Genomic DNA, 15639 nt, shown 5'->3' with positions numbered 1-15639 from the left:
AAGGAGGAGATGCACTGCAGTACTTAATGCAGCTGGTGGCCACACCAGATACTGACTGTTACTTTTGATTTTGACCCCCCTTTGTTCAGGGACACATTATTCCATTTATGTTAGTCACATGTTTGTGGAACTTGTTCAGTTTTTGTCTCAGTTGTTGAATCTTGTTATATTCATACAAATATTTACACATGTTAAGTTTGCTGAAAATTAACACTGTTGACAGTGAGAGGATTTTTTTTTTGCTGAGTTTATAACAATTAGAGTGCTGTGTGCACTCTAATTAGAGTCCCTGAATGCTGTGTGCTCAACAGCACCTCTCACTCACATGGCTCTCCATCACATCAGGTCTTCCTCACAGGCTACAAGTGAAGACAGACACATCGGGTTCGCAACTGCGGGCGTCCTTATCCAATTCCGAGCATATTGAAGATATTGGAAGAACTGTCCACATTTACGTTTTGTCAGCCAACAAGATGAGTAGGCCTAACGAATAGCAAAAGCACAAGCCAACGTCAATCTACTATCCCCCATAGTACAAAAGTTGACTTATACTGTGCGAGAAATACATTTTCCAAACATAGTCTTGGACAGTTGTGGGATGCGATAGATCCCAAATGAATACAACCAGTAGCATCAAAAATACTTTTTTACGCAATGAAGCTGATGCAACAGATCAGAATGTTTAGCTTAAAATGTTGATAAACTATTAGGCTATTTATTCACATTATAAGTATGTAATGCTTTTATTATAAAGGTGCATTTATATGGTGAAAATTATCTTCCCCAAACTTGAAACTCACGCACTGCTTATACCTGTCAGTTAGGCTCTATGCCCCTTGTAAAGCAGATTAATCTGCTTAATCTGCTTAAGTTATTTGGCACAAACCTTATCAAAACATATAGGCCTATGGGCTAGGCTACATGAGGTGTGTGTGACTAATTTGCAAAAAAAGGCTTTGTTTCTTGTCTTAAGCTGGGCATCATTCTCAAGTGATCGGCTAATATTGTCACCCATCAGACTATTCTTGATTTTAGTCTTGTCTTTACATATATGTGGGAAATTTGTTTTGATTTAGAATGGACCATTATCATGCACCTGTCTCGAAACAGGGGAAAAAATAAATGTAATCTATGCACTTAAATAGCGAAGGGAGCAGCTTTTTCTGTAGGTAATTTTCATGCCAGTTAGGTAGGCTATACTCCTGTTGTAAAGAGAAGCAATGTGCTTAATATTAGGAAAGAAGTTGAGAAATAAATATAGTAGGCCTAGCCTATAAAAAGCTGATGGGATCCTCCTCTTTTTAATAGAGGCCATCAACCTGTATTCTCACGCAATTACATAAACATAAGCTCATAGGCTCTCATGAAGTATTTGATTATATTTTCAATTAATTAATTAATTCATGTCTGGCAGACATATCAGTGTGGATGACGGATCACCACCTCAAGCTGAACCTCGGCAAGACGGAGCTGCTCTTCCTCCCGGGGAAGGACTGCCCGTTCCATGATCTCGCCATCACGGTTGACAACTCCATTGTGTCCTCCTCCCAGAGCGCTAAGAACCTTGGCGTGATCCTGGACAACACCCTGTCGTTCTCAACTAACATCAAGGCGGTGGCCCGTTCTTGTAGGTTCATGCTCTACAACATCCGCAGAGTACGACCCTGCCTCACACAGGAAGCAGCGCAGGTCCTAATCCAGGCACTTGTCATCTCCCGTCTGGATTACTGCAACTCGCTGTTGGCTGGGCTCCCTGCCTGTGCCATTAAACCCCTACAACTCATCCAGAACGCCGCAGCCCGTCTGGTGTTCAACCTTCCCAAGTTCTCTCACGTCACCCCGCTCCTCCGCTCTCTCCACTGGCTTCCAGTTGAAGCTCGCATCCGCTACAAGACCATGGTGCTTGCCTACGGAGCTGTGAGGGGAACGGCACCTCAGTACCTCCAGGCTCTGATCAGGCCCTACACCCAAACAAGGGCACTGCGTTCATCCACCTCTGGCCTGCTCGCCTCCCTACCACTGAGGAAGTACAGTTCCCGCGCAGCCCAGTCAAAACTGTTCGCTGCTCTGGCCCCCAATGGTGGAACAAACTCCCTCACGACGCCAGGACAGCGGAGTCAATCACCACCTTCCGGAGACACCTGAAACCCCACCTCTTTCAGGAATACCTAGGATAGGATAAAGTAATCCTTCTCACCCCCCTTAAAAGATTTAGATGCACTATTGTAAAGTGGCTGTTCCACTGGATGTCTTAAGGTGAACGACGCACCAATTTGTAAGTCGCTCTGGATAAGAGCGTCTGCTAAATGACTTAAATGTAATGTAAATGTAATTACATTTGCATTGATGGCAGAGTGATTAGAGGGACAATAGAGTGCTGAGTAGCAGGCAGTTAGCAAGTTTTGGAGCATCAGAGCTTGGAGAAACCCAATTACCGTGACTAAAGGGTCACGTGGAATTTGACTGACTGCCTTCATGACTCGTGACTGCCGGTGTTGCAGTAATACGGTCACCGTAACAGCCCTGCTCTGGAGCAGGTTTTCATGAATGGTCTCTCTATACTTTGCTCCGTTCACCTTTCCCTCGATCCTGACAAGTCTCCCAGTCCCTCCTGCTGAAAAACATCTCCACAGCATGAAGCTGCCACCACCATGCTTCACTGTAGGGATGGTGCCAGGTTTCCTCCAGATGTGACGCTTGGCATTTAGACCAAAGAGTTAGTTTAATCAAAACAGAGAATCTTCTTTCTCATGGTCTGAGAGTCCTTTCGGTGCCTTTCGGCCAACTCCAAGGGGCTATCAGGTGCTTTTTACTGAGAAGTGGCTTCCGTTTGGCCACTCTACCATAAATGCCTGATTGGTTGAGTGCTGCAGAGATAGTTGTCCTTCTGGAAGGTTCTCCCATCTCCACAGAGGAACTCTGGAGCTCTGTCAGAGTGACTATCGGCTTCTTGGTCACCTCCCTGACCAAGGCCCTTCTCCCCCGATTGCTCAGTTTGGCTGGGCAGCCAGCTCTAGGAAGAGTCTTGGTGCTTCCAAACTTATTCCATTTAAGAATGATGGAAGCCACTGTGTTCTTGGAGTCCTTCAATGCTGCAGAAATGTTTTGTTACTTTTCCCCAGATCTGTGCCTCGACACAATCCTGTCTCAGCTCTTCGAACAATTCTTTCGACCTCATGGCTTGGTTTTTGCTCTGACATGCACTGTAAACTGTGGGACCTTATATAGACAGGTGTGTGCCTTTCCAAATCATGTCTAATCAATAGAATTTAGCACAGGTGGACTCCAATCAAGTTGTAGAAACATCTCAAGGATGATCAATAGAAACAGGATACACCTAAGCTCAATTTCGAGTCTCATAGCAAGGGTCTGAATACTTGTGTAAACAAGGTATTTAAAAAATAATGTATATATAAATTTGCCTTTGTCATTATGAAGTAGTGTGTGTGTACTGTAGATTGATGAGGAAAAACATTTTCATCCATTTTAGAATAAGGCTGTAACGTAACAAAATGTGTAAAAAGTCAAGGGGTCTGAATACTTTCCAAATGCACTGTACTCTATGTCAGCATGTGTGTGTATATTTTAGTATACGAGTCCTTGTGATTAAATACAAAATTACCTTTTAAAGCACATTTATATTAATTACCATGTAGCATGCCCAGCGTCTCCTTATTTGAAGGTTGACTTCAGAGGGTTGTGATTTGAGTCAAATGGCTATTATGCAGCATTTACCCTGTGATTAGATAAACTGATGTGTCTGCTAGGTCATTGTGATCATGCTTACAGGGTCTCCCTCTATGTTGAAAGCTGATGCACTTTGTCATGCTGATCAGCAGAATGAGTCCTGTTCCTCCTCCTCAGATAACGTACACCATTGCCAAGACCTACCAGCCTCTGAAGTCAGGGACTGTCCTCTCCTTCCAGAACGCAGCCCTGGGGAGTGTTGGTGAGTCACACACACGCTGGAATACGTTATTAAAGAAGTGACATTGAAGAGAGTACATTCTGAGTACAAATAACTAAAGTATTTGAAAGGTCATACAGATACTTGGAATAATTTCTTCATGAGTCATTCATACACACACACACACACACACACATTTTTGTCCGACGGGTTATGGGGCTGGAAATAATTGCTATTGCAGGCAGGCCCTTGATAAAATCTCTATATATAATATATATATATATATATATCTCAACCGAAAGTTACAGGTGCAGACACAAAATATAAAACATGTAGCTGCCAACTAAGAAGTAACTTGGTTTTCACCATGACAGTGAATATCTGACTGGACAGAACATACTGTATACAGAAACATGAGCCACTACTATACACCATGCTAATATGTAATGCTATTCAATGCTACGGTACGCTACACTGGCCAGGATACATCCAGCTAGCTCTTAGGCAGTTCTAATGTTAAGCTATCTGAAACATCACCCTGCTGAACCCTGTCAAAGGTTGAAGTGTGGTCAGGATGTGTTCAGTTCAGGTCTATACACCAAACAACTGCAAACCCCTGACCTACAACCATTCTATTCTAGCTGAATAGAATAGCATTAAAGATACACTATACAGAAATCACTCAGCCCTTTCCTGGTTGCTAAAATTCTAATGGTTCCCCTAATTACAATTTATGTGACAAAACAAGCAAGTATCGGGGCGAGAATAATGTACCATGTAAACCGCTGTGAAATATATTTTCCAAAACCAAAAATATAGTATTTTCAGCTGTTTGAAGCTGGTGTACAAAACCGAAAGTAAAAGACACAAAAACTAAACTTAAGAACGGGAACCATAGAAATAGCACACATAGAACAGATTTACCGTTTCTTATACTTGCTTTTAATGAGAACGACAGATCTATAACACGCATTTCTATGTGAATTTCGCCAGGTTGCCCAAAAAGTGACATAATGCAGCTTTAAACTTGATATTAAAATGTATTAATAGTGATACACATGAAATCAGCATAACCAATGTTTCAGTGTGGCAAGGAAAGCTTCTCTCAAGGAAAGCTAAATTTCTCCACCACCCCCTCTCCCCCCCAGAGATGAAGCAGTTTCTAAGCAACCGTAGGCGTGACGCCCAGATGAACTGGTTTGATAGTTTGTCGGACTGGGAGCAGGAGCTAGAGAGGACCGGGGCTTGCGGCTGGAGGGTCAGCTCTGTCAATGACCGCTTTGAGATGTCCACCAGGTAGCCTATACACCCACCACCTGACGCTTCCTGGTGGTTCACCTGTATGGAACTTTATTAGTGGAAAATATAAAATACATGATATAGTTTCCCACTCTGGTCCTGTTAGTGTTGGGCTGTAACAGAAGCCTGCTCACACTGTGCTCCTGGTGTATAGTCAGTATCCTAGCCCAAATGCCCATTGAACTTGCAATGGTTAATGTAATTTTCTCCTATTTCATGTCAGTCTGCCCAAGTTCAACGTGGTCCCTCAGAAAGTTCTAGACACTGAGCTGAAGAAGACCTTTGCCCACTTCAACGAGGGACGCATTCCTGTAAGTAGAACTCTACCACTCATCAATATCAGTCATTCCTGTAAGTAGAACTCTACCACTCATCAATATCAGTCAATCTTGTAAGTAGAAGTCTACCACTCATTAATATCAGTCAATCCTGTAAGTAGAAGTCTACCACTCATCAATATCAGTCAATCCTGTAAGTAGAACTCTACCACTCATCATATGACCCCACAATATCAGTCATGTCAGAAAACTCAGTTAAAATCTCATGCCCTGGTCACTAAGAACTCATACAGGGATTTCAGAACAAAAAAACATTACTATTGTGATCACGTTGTGTCTAAATCTGTGTGACTGTTGTCGTCCAGCGCTGGTGTTGGCGACATCCTCGGGGCAGTGACCTGCTACGGATGGCCAGCTTCCAGAACAACATCTACCATGAGAAGGATGACATCAGGTGTGTGTGTGTGTGAGAGAGAGAGAGAGAGAGAGACAGAGGAAGATAGAGAGAGATTAACATAGTAATACTTTTGTTGTTTGTTTTTATGCCAAAGGCTATTGCTTCACAGCAGAATTTTTAAGTCAAAACTAACCTGTAATCATGTACATGTTACCTGGCCATTCCTGAGATGGGACAGGTTAGCAGGCTATCGTTGAATGCTATTCCTTGTGCATGTCTGAAACAGCGCTTAGACTGGGGGCAAGACAGTTTACTAGCCCTGGGCTATGGTTACAAAGTAATGGAATGTGACATGTCTAATCACAGAGAATAATGCTAAGGGATCCCTGTCTGTCTGTCCTGTGGGGTGTTACTGTAGGAACCTGGAGTTGATCCTGTTTGGGGGCCAGTCTCTATGTGTGGTGGTGGAGCTGGGAGACGAGATGCCTTCACCCACAGACATACAGCTGGCACACACCCGCCTACGGGCTCTGTGTCTGGGAGGTCAGTACAAATCATCTGCACTTTTTGGAAAGACAAGTGTATTAGTATGTGTTCTAATGTACCTGACAATATAAAATAAAATGTTTGTCAAAATGTTTCTACAGTGCATTTAAACATAGGAGTGTATTCTGTTTTCGTTTCACATGATAGCCTGATATACATTTGATTGGGGTTGCCAGTTTCATTGGCAAGCCCTCCCCTTGCCTCTCCCGTGCCGTCTTTTTTATTTGTTGACAAATTAATTCGCTTTAGCACAGGTTTTTACACCGCATCTATGGAGGGGCACTCTAGCCCTGAGGGACAGTGGGCATGCAGATTTTATAGAGGACTTAAAGTGGTGTTAATCTGTTTCCATGTGCTTCCCATTACAATGCTACTGAGACAGAGATGGTAGGTTAGTAGAGATCACATTCAGATGACAAGACCCCAGACACCAATTTACCTTCTGAAATTACAGATTTGGATTCAGTTAGATCCTCAATAAATCAATGTATACCCCCTCATATAAGCGTACACCAGTGGTGTAAAAATACTTTAAAGTTCTACTTAAGTTGTTTTTTGGGGTATCTGTACTTTACTTTATTGTTTATATTTGTGGCAACTTTTACTTTTACTCCACTACATTCCTAAGAAAATAATGTACTTTTTACTCCTTACGTACGTTTTCCCTGACACCCAAAAGTACTCGTTACATTTTGAACTCTTAGCGGGACAGGGAAATTGTCTAATTCACACACTTATCAAGAGAACAGCCCTGGTCATCCCTACTGCCTCTTATCTGACAGTCTCACTAAACACAAATGCTTAATTTGTAAATTATGTTTGAGTGTTGAACTGTGCCCCTGGCTATCCATAAATAAATAAAAACAAGAAAATCGTGTTGTCTGGTTTCTTTAATATAAGAAATGTTTAATGATTTATACTTTTACTTTTGATACTTAAGTACATTTCAAACAAAATACTTTTAGACTTTTACTCAAGTAGTATTTTACTGGGGGATTTTCACTTTTATTTGAGTCATTTTCTTTCAAGGTCTCTTTACTTTTACGCAAGTATGAAAATTGGGTACTTTTTCCACCACTGGCGTATACTACTCATTAAAAAAAAATAATAAAATGTATTTATTTAACCAGGTAGGCCAGTTGAGAACAAGTTCTCATTTACAACTGTGACCTGGCCAAGATAAAGCAAAGCAGTGCGACAAAAACAACAACACAGAGTTACACATAAACAAACGTACAGTCAATAAAACAATAGAAAAATCTATGTACTGTGTGTGCAAATGTAGAATATTAGGGAGGTAAGGCCATAGAGGTGAAATAATTGCAATTTAGCATTAACACTGAAGTGATAGATGTGCAGATGATGATGTGCAAGTAGAGATACTGGGGTGCAAAAGAGCAAAAAGATAACAATATGGGGATGAGGTAGTTGGGTGTGCTATTTACAGATTTGCTGTGTACAGTTACAGTGATCGGTAAGCTGCTTTGACAGCTGATGCTTAAAGTTAGAGAGTCTCCAGCTTCAGTGCTTTTTGCAATTCGTTCCTGTCATTGGCAGCAGAGAACTGGAAGGAAAGGCGACCAAAGGAGGTGTTGGCTTTGGGGATGACCAGTGAAATATACCTGCTGAAGCGTGTGCCAAGGGTGGGTGTTGCTATGGGACCAGTGAGCTAAGCTAAGGCTACCTAGCAAAGACTTATAGATTACCTGGATCCAGTGGGTTTGGCAACGAATATGTAGCAATATGCAAATTATAAGATATGTGAGCACCATGTGATGGTGGCGTGCTTTTCCTGACTATTCTTCCTGTATGCTGTGAGAAGTCAAAAAAGCTATGAGAGACAGTTTATCTAAACTAGGAGACAACTAGTTTCCTAGACAACACCCTCTCTGTTGTGCTGATGTGGAGTTCACATTGTCAAGGCAGGGCACACCACAGGTCATTGATTCCCATGGCTCACACATTGCCAACACAATGCTCACATTGTTTGGTTTATTGTGTGATACCGCTACACAAGGCTGATGGATTTGGATAGACAACAACCACACACATCTATGAGCCTCACTCATCATGTCATGTTTGAACTACCTTAACAATTGTGAAAAAAAATGTTTTAAGACTTATTAAACAATATGTTTTCAGAAGATATGTATTTACAACCAAACTCATTTGATATGTAGAGCTATGGATCTTATTTAAAGATTTCAGGTGCAATAGTATATCTTAAAACTTGTCAAATCTCCACCCTAATTTATGTACAATAAGGCTCCTTCGACAAAAACATGAACACGGTTTCTTTGTCTTCTGTGTTGGTCCACAGACATCTCCACATCTGTGTCTGTGCCAGATGACAAATGGCTGTCTATGCTGGAGAGCACCCATTGGCTGGACTACACCAGGTGAGAGGTCCTGATTGGCTTCTCATCAAAGCAATAAATCATCTGTAATAAATGTGCTGGGCCTACATTGATTTGGTCGATTTGTTTATGTCTACCTAGTAATGATAGTGAATAGCCTGTAGTTCAATGTTGATGTAGTATGAATGTACCATTATAGCACATTAGCCTAGCCCTGGTTGAATATTTGGCTTTATTGTGTTACATTAGCTGTAAGCAGATTTGGAATGCTCTAACATACCTTTAGCGTGAGGCTATAATAGGCCTACACACATGGATGTTGAATGTAGCTCTCGTATATTCAATAAGTGTTGGAGCTTGTTATATCTACACAGTAGACCAAGACCTAGTGCATAGCTTTTTTACAGGCTTACACACGTGGATGTTGAAGCATCTATGTGCTGAAACTAGCTATAACTGTGATAGTAGCATAGCGTTAGCCTGATTAGCATGCTGCTCTGCTCCCACCCCAGGTGTTGTCTGAGGAAAGCTGCTGAGGTGGCCTGTCTGCTCCGCGGAGATCACCTGACCGTGGTGCTTCAAGGTGAGTCCCGTGTCGAGGGCCAAGCAGTACCGAATATTCAATCCGTTCATTTATTATTCACGCTGCGTCCCTCATTAAAGCGGCATTAGGGCTTACCCTGAAGGAGACTCGTACTTTAGAAGCACTACTCTACTAGGACACTAATGCAGCAGGTGGTAAGTCTATTGTGTCTGGTGAGGTTGTGTTATGATAGTGTACCATATTGTCATGCTGACTGGCTCACTTAGTTGTGGAAGTTTACTGTAGTGTGTTGGAAGTTCAAGGTGGGTGCCAGTCTGTCTGTTTCTGTTTTATCCAGCTTGTGGTTGTCTTGCCACACAAGGCAAGGACGTAGCGAACTAGCGATGTTGAACATAAATAGTCTGGCACCCAGGCTGGAGACTACAGCCTTGGAGAGATAAGTGTAATATTACAGTCTATTATGAGAGAGAACAGTCTTATGGCAAAGCTACAGACGTTCTTGACTAAATACAATTATGTTCATACATTATTATTACATGACTCCTTGTACTGACACATAATTGGGCTGTGAGAGTCTGTCCTAGTCTGTTGATATCTAAGGTAGCTACCACAGACTGAAAAGTCAACAGAACTCTGTATCACATGAACAATGGCTGCTACTGCTCTGTGATTTCCCTTCCCCCCCATATGAGTTGTGTTGCCTGGCCAGCCTCAAGTGGGCTTTTTGGAGAAGAGGGTTGCATATCACCCCCCTAAAACCACAGAGCTGACAGTGTCCTGAACACAAGTAAATGACTGGAGAAATTACCCAATGGCATTTTCAGACAGGCCCAGCCAACATTAGAAAAAACCTGCCAACCAGATGTGGGGATTTGGGAGTTCTGTGAGGATTTGGGGGGGACTTTTTGTGAGAATGAAAGGGCTGATGTGAGACTGTGGCATTTAGATTGTCATGTTGTGTTGTTTTTTATACAAGGCATCTTCTCAAATCTTTTATTTTGTGGATACTTCTCTTATCCTCTGATATCTGAGCCCTGAATATGTGTTCTGTTACTGTATTCAGTTACAAATGATTATTGATGGTCTATTTCCTCCTGTTGTGTGCAGAGGCGGAAGACCGGGACATGACCTGTGTGATGTCCAGTCTGGTCCAGGTGATGTGTGACCCCCACTGCAGGACCAGGGTGGGCTTCCAGGGTCTGGTGCAGAAGGAGTGGGTGATGGCTGGACACCGCTTCCTCAGCCGCATCAACTACCACAGGGACAGCGACAAGGAAGAGGTGAGAGGATAAGCTGTCACCTATCAGTCAACTCGCCTATCAATGGTCATGGAGGAAAAATGGCAAGGAAATGAAACTATTTGCATTAGGACTCAGCGTTTAATGCCAGTCATTTGTCTGTGGTGATCTCCCATCTTTCTTAACCCTGTGTTTTGTCCCCACTAGGCACCAGTGTTCCTGCTCTTCCTGGACTGTGTGTGGCAGCTGTGGGTCCAGTACCCGTCCCGCTTCCAGCTGACAGGGGACTTCCTGCTGGCCCTCCATGACAGCTTCCACCTGCCCCTCTTCAGCAGTTTTCTGGCCAACTGCCACAGGGAGAGGTGCAAACGCTCACAGGTAGGCCACTGTTCAGCAACACCACCGCTAATGCTGAAGCTGTAGTACTAAACAAGGTACACTGTAGGTATGCTACCCTAGGCTAATTCTGTAAACCATCTTAGATTAAAGCGGTTGATTTGCGAGGCGAGTCCACATCATTTTCAATCCCACACATGCATCAGCTCAGATTGTCTTCAACGATAACTCTTGAATGAGCTCAGATTGAATCAGATGAATCACTGTTCTCTCACCTCTTCTTCCTCCATCCCTTCCTGTCTCTCCCAGAACCTATCCCAGAGTTACACTCCAGTGAACGGCTGGAGAGATGTGGTACCCAGGGGCTCCTTCCCGGACCCCTCAGACCCCCCTCTGCCCCCTGTGTGGGACTGGGCTCTGCAGTACAGCAGCCAGAGACGGGAACGTTTCACCCAGCCAGTGTCTCTGCCCGCCCTGCCACAGCCCCTATTCAACGGCAACCTCAACACCAACCCTGAGGCACACAGGGTAGGAGAGAGAGGATGTTGTTATGGGGGATACAGCCAGGCGCTAGGAGTGTGAAAAGCACAATGTAAATGCAAATCATGCATTTGATCATTCATGTTAGAGTGCTTAGTAACTCTATTGCTATTTTAATGAGCTCTTGTCTTACAAAAGCCACCCCGCTCACACACAAACACACAAATATTAATGGCCATGATGAGGGAAGAGCACAAGCCCACTGCACCTCCGTGTGGTAGGTCTCAGTATTGCAACATGCCTAATATATTTTATTTTAATTTAACCTTTATTTAACTAGGCAAGTCAGTTAAGAACAAATTCTTATTTACAGTGACTGTCTAAGAACAGTGGGTTAACTGCCTTGTTCAGGGGCAGTACGACAGATTTTTACCTTGTCAGCTCGGGGGTTTGAGCCAGCCAGCTTTTGGTTACTGGCCCAACGCTGCCGCCCTTGAGGTACATAAGGGATATTTAAACGTATTAATCTCCACCTATTTCTCTCTTCTCTCCCTCCCTCTCTCAGCTGAGTGACAGCGCACCAGGCTCTGTGTTCCTGCTCTCCAGGGGCTCCTTCTCTTGCTCTGCTAACCTCCTGCCCTGGCGCAGCGGAGGGGGCTCAGGCGTCTACCGGAAGAGCCACCGGAGAGGGGGGTCCTCCTCAGAGAACCTGCCGGGCCTGGAGAGGCTTCTGAAGGCCTGGGCCCTCACAGAGCTCCCCCAGGGCCACACCACCACCATATCGGGTCTCCAGGGGCCCCTGGACCCCTATGAGCCTCTGCTGCCCTTGCTCCTGGGGCCCTGCTTAGGTGTGTGGAGAGACTGCTACCTCCGTGGGGCTCTTCATGCTCAGGTACATAGGGAAGGAGGATCATTCTCACTACTATACAGAGCCTAGAACACTGTTGCCATGGGGATGTTTATAATAGCCTACTCTACTGGTATGTGGGTGGGAGATCAAAATGAACTTTGAACTCGGTATCTGAAAAAGGATTTCAACTAGAGGTATTGCATAAAAAATATAGTAAGAAATCGAAATTAATATTTTTATACGTTGTACTGGACAAGCTTCTAATTTTTGCTGGTCACATCAGAAACTACAATTAGTTCCTCATGGATGGCTGTAGTCATGATGGTGTCATAAACTAACAGAAACCCTGGCCATGTTGTGTCCTCAGGCATTCTCCCACCCCATCTCCTCATCCACCCAGCACCCAGTGGAACAGCTAGCCTGGGAGGTCCAGCAGCTTAGAGACAAGCTGGCGTTGGCCTCCAGCCCCACTAACACAGTCCCAGCCAAGACCCTGGAGCCCCGTCAGACAGACTCCAACCTCAACCAGAACACCAACAATAGCACCTTCCTCTTCCCAGCCTGCAGACACCCTGGGCCGGTTGTCTCCAGAACCACGCCCCCTATCTTGAACCTCCAACCCATGGTTCCTCCAGTTTCCTCTGCCCCTCTATCTAGACCTGGCCCCAGAGACAGCAGCAAGCACACATTCCTATTTGGCCACCCATCCTCTTCAGAGGCCCGTCCAGACCAGCGTTATTTCCCCGCGCCCAATAATAATGCCAAGCTGCCCAAGAGCAACGGTCCTTCACTGGGTTCCTGAGCTCTGGGTGTCCGCTGTCAGTTGGCACAAATGGTACAAACTGTTCCTCCTGGCTCAGCACTCTAGAACCTATACACACCCTCCAAGACTATTTCCTTCCCCGACACCTGATCTCTGGGTGGAACCTGATGTGATTTTCCTGTCAAGGCCTGTTTGAGGGGCTTTGAGGCCATAACAAGATGAGGAGAGTCATGTACTGAGCAGGGAGGAGAGACTAAACTGCAGTAATAATGCATTGAGCAGTGCAAAGCACAAATAGTATTTGAAATGTTTCTGAAAGATTGTTTTACTTTTATCAAATTGTCTGTTTTACTGAATATGACACCCAAACTGATGGTCTGGTCAGCATTCCCTGAGAACGTATTGGTGTTTCTAAAAGCAGCAAGCTAATACCCAAAATGAATAAGGGCTGATGATGATTGATAAGCTAATGACCTGGGAGCACAAATAGTGAGCCGTTGGCTGAAATATGGAATCAAATACTTCTATTGATCAGACTTCAGCTGTTTTTAGAATCATGATTTCAGCTGAGTGACAACCTTCATTCTTGACCAGACAGCTATAATAGGACTGTTGTCCTGACTCTTCGCTCCTTTTGAGTGACAATAAACCCCCAGTTCCAAAACCAACTCAGCCTTGAGAGGAAAAATACAGAGAGCTGTTCACCAAGTAAACACTAGGGACAGACATTGGCGTCACAAAAAAACATGCAGTTGTAACTCCAGGCATTTTGTCCAGTAAATTTGATCTGGAATTTAGGGCACTGGAGCTATTTTGATACTGTTCCCATATCTTTATACTTGCATGCATGCTAGTAGTGAACTCTGTATCATAACCCTGTTTTTCAGATTATGGCCATGGTCAGTTAATATTGCTGTAAGTGTGCATGATTGAGGTAAAAGTGCTATTATGTTTATGGTCTGTGCATCTCTATTGAGAATTCTAAGTATTATTGACCAACTTTGGTTGCGTATGAATTTCAGAATATTTAACGATACATTCTTAAGTGGTCGTGACCAAGATGAGTATTACTCTTTTTTTTCCCCTTATGGTGTCATTGTGCAAACCATAAGTTCTGATGGTTGATATTTATAATTTCCTTTTATTTGGTTTTTCTAGATGTAGCTTTTTTTAAGGTAAGCTACTTTTTTTTTTTCAATAGTGTATTTTTTCACGACTTGTCCTGACTGCTAGTTTCGTATGCAGCTAGCATTCAGGTCAAGGACTTCTAAATGGGTCATTTTATTCAAAGCCCAGTGAGCTATTGGGACTGGGTTACTCAGTCCAGACAGATTGTTTGCATGATGTGGATATTAAGCAGCAAATACACTGGCATGATTTCCATATACTGTAACACTCTTCAGGCTACAGGGATGTACTGTGTGTTTATACCAAACTAGCATTTCCATGCAGAGAAGTACTTGTATTGTGTAACATAGGATGAAAGGGTTTCTGGCTGGCATACAATGTATTTCTCATGTTTATTATGAAATATAAAGGCTGAAGGTGGTGTACATCATCACTCTTGCAATACCTACAGTCATTCCTATGCCTCAGTACGAGAGCATTTTGAATTATTCAAGGGCTGTAAATATTCATTTTTGAATATCACAGCACACTGTTTGATATCAGTTACTGAATATCAGGTTGTTTGAGTTTTTGGATTTGATGCCAGTACTTTTGCTCTGGTCTTCCATGGAAAAAACACACGGCCATCACATTCCCTAATGGCATTGGCTATACAAAGAGAAAACGAAAGTCCCTTTTTGCATGCAACCCTACTTCCTGTATCTATACACTATATATTTAAATGTTGTGGTACGAATGACAAAATGATTTGCCAGATGTACATATTTTTTTGTATCAGCATGTTAGGATCCTGATTAATAAACTGTATTATAAGTTCATAAAATCTTTGCTTTCAAGTTTCAAAGTGTATACGCCATGTGCACAACAGGACAGTTAAATTCTTACCTTGGGCTCTTTCCAAAAATGTAATGAAAGTAATACACAGATGATAGAATTTAAAAAATACAAGTAAAAACCTCAACAATGATGAGAGCTAAAGAACATGAGAATGCAAGTATTTACAGTATTCAATGTGCAGGGGTACTGGAGTGGTTGAGGTGTGTTTACATGAAAAGTGACTGGTAGGATAGACATGTAAACAGGAGTAATAGTGACCAGTAGCAGGATCAATACTAATGGTAATGGAAATCAATGGACAGCAGCGTAATGGAGTAATACATCAAATCAATCATCAATTTTAGCATAGATTGTGTCAGTGGGTAGAGACCTGTGAATGGGCAGTCAGTGTGCATTGTCTGTGGGAGAAGGAGAGCATTTATTTTTTATTTTACCTTTATTTAACCAGTAGGCCAGTTGAGAACAAGTTCTCATTTACAACTGCGACCTGACCAAGATAAAGCAAAGCAGTGTGAAAAAACACAGTTATACATAGGATAAAGTAACGTACAGTCAATAACACAATAGAAAAATATGTATAGTGTGTGCAAATGAAGTAATGAGGTAAGGCAATAAATAGGCCAATAGTGGCAAAGTAATTACAATTTAGCAATTTACACTGGAGTGATATGTGCAGATG

At 43.0% G+C, this 15639-nt stretch overlaps 1 protein-coding gene across 2 annotated transcripts in view; it reads left to right on the top strand.

Annotated features, from left to right (window-relative positions):
- LOC115141102 (myotubularin-related protein 11-like) overlaps positions 1 to 14946 on the top strand; it is a 33068-nt gene extending 18122 nt beyond the window's left edge. For both annotated transcript variants that reach the window (XM_029679723.2, XM_029679724.2), the window contains exons 6-17: positions 3865 to 3949; positions 5056 to 5203; positions 5430 to 5517; positions 5850 to 5938; positions 6300 to 6424; positions 8748 to 8826; positions 9297 to 9367; positions 10436 to 10608; positions 10774 to 10944; positions 11212 to 11430; positions 11948 to 12274; positions 12600 to 14946. In XM_029679723.2, the coding sequence (XP_029535583.2) occupies positions 3865 to 3949; positions 5056 to 5203; positions 5430 to 5517; positions 5850 to 5938; positions 6300 to 6424; positions 8748 to 8826; positions 9297 to 9367; positions 10436 to 10608; positions 10774 to 10944; positions 11212 to 11430; positions 11948 to 12274; positions 12600 to 13034 (2010 nt within the window). In that variant the 3' untranslated portion in view covers positions 13035 to 14946. The remainder of the gene's footprint in view (positions 1 to 3864; positions 3950 to 5055; positions 5204 to 5429; positions 5518 to 5849; positions 5939 to 6299; positions 6425 to 8747; positions 8827 to 9296; positions 9368 to 10435; positions 10609 to 10773; positions 10945 to 11211; positions 11431 to 11947; positions 12275 to 12599) is intronic.
- Positions 14947 to 15639: the final 693 nt, after the last annotated feature.

This window comes from Oncorhynchus nerka, linkage group LG14, assembly GCF_034236695.1.
Source record: "Oncorhynchus nerka isolate Pitt River linkage group LG14, Oner_Uvic_2.0, whole genome shotgun sequence".
Classification (NCBI taxonomy): Eukaryota; Metazoa; Chordata; class Actinopteri; order Salmoniformes; family Salmonidae; genus Oncorhynchus; species Oncorhynchus nerka.
This window is presented reverse-complemented; position numbering and strand designations above follow the sequence as displayed.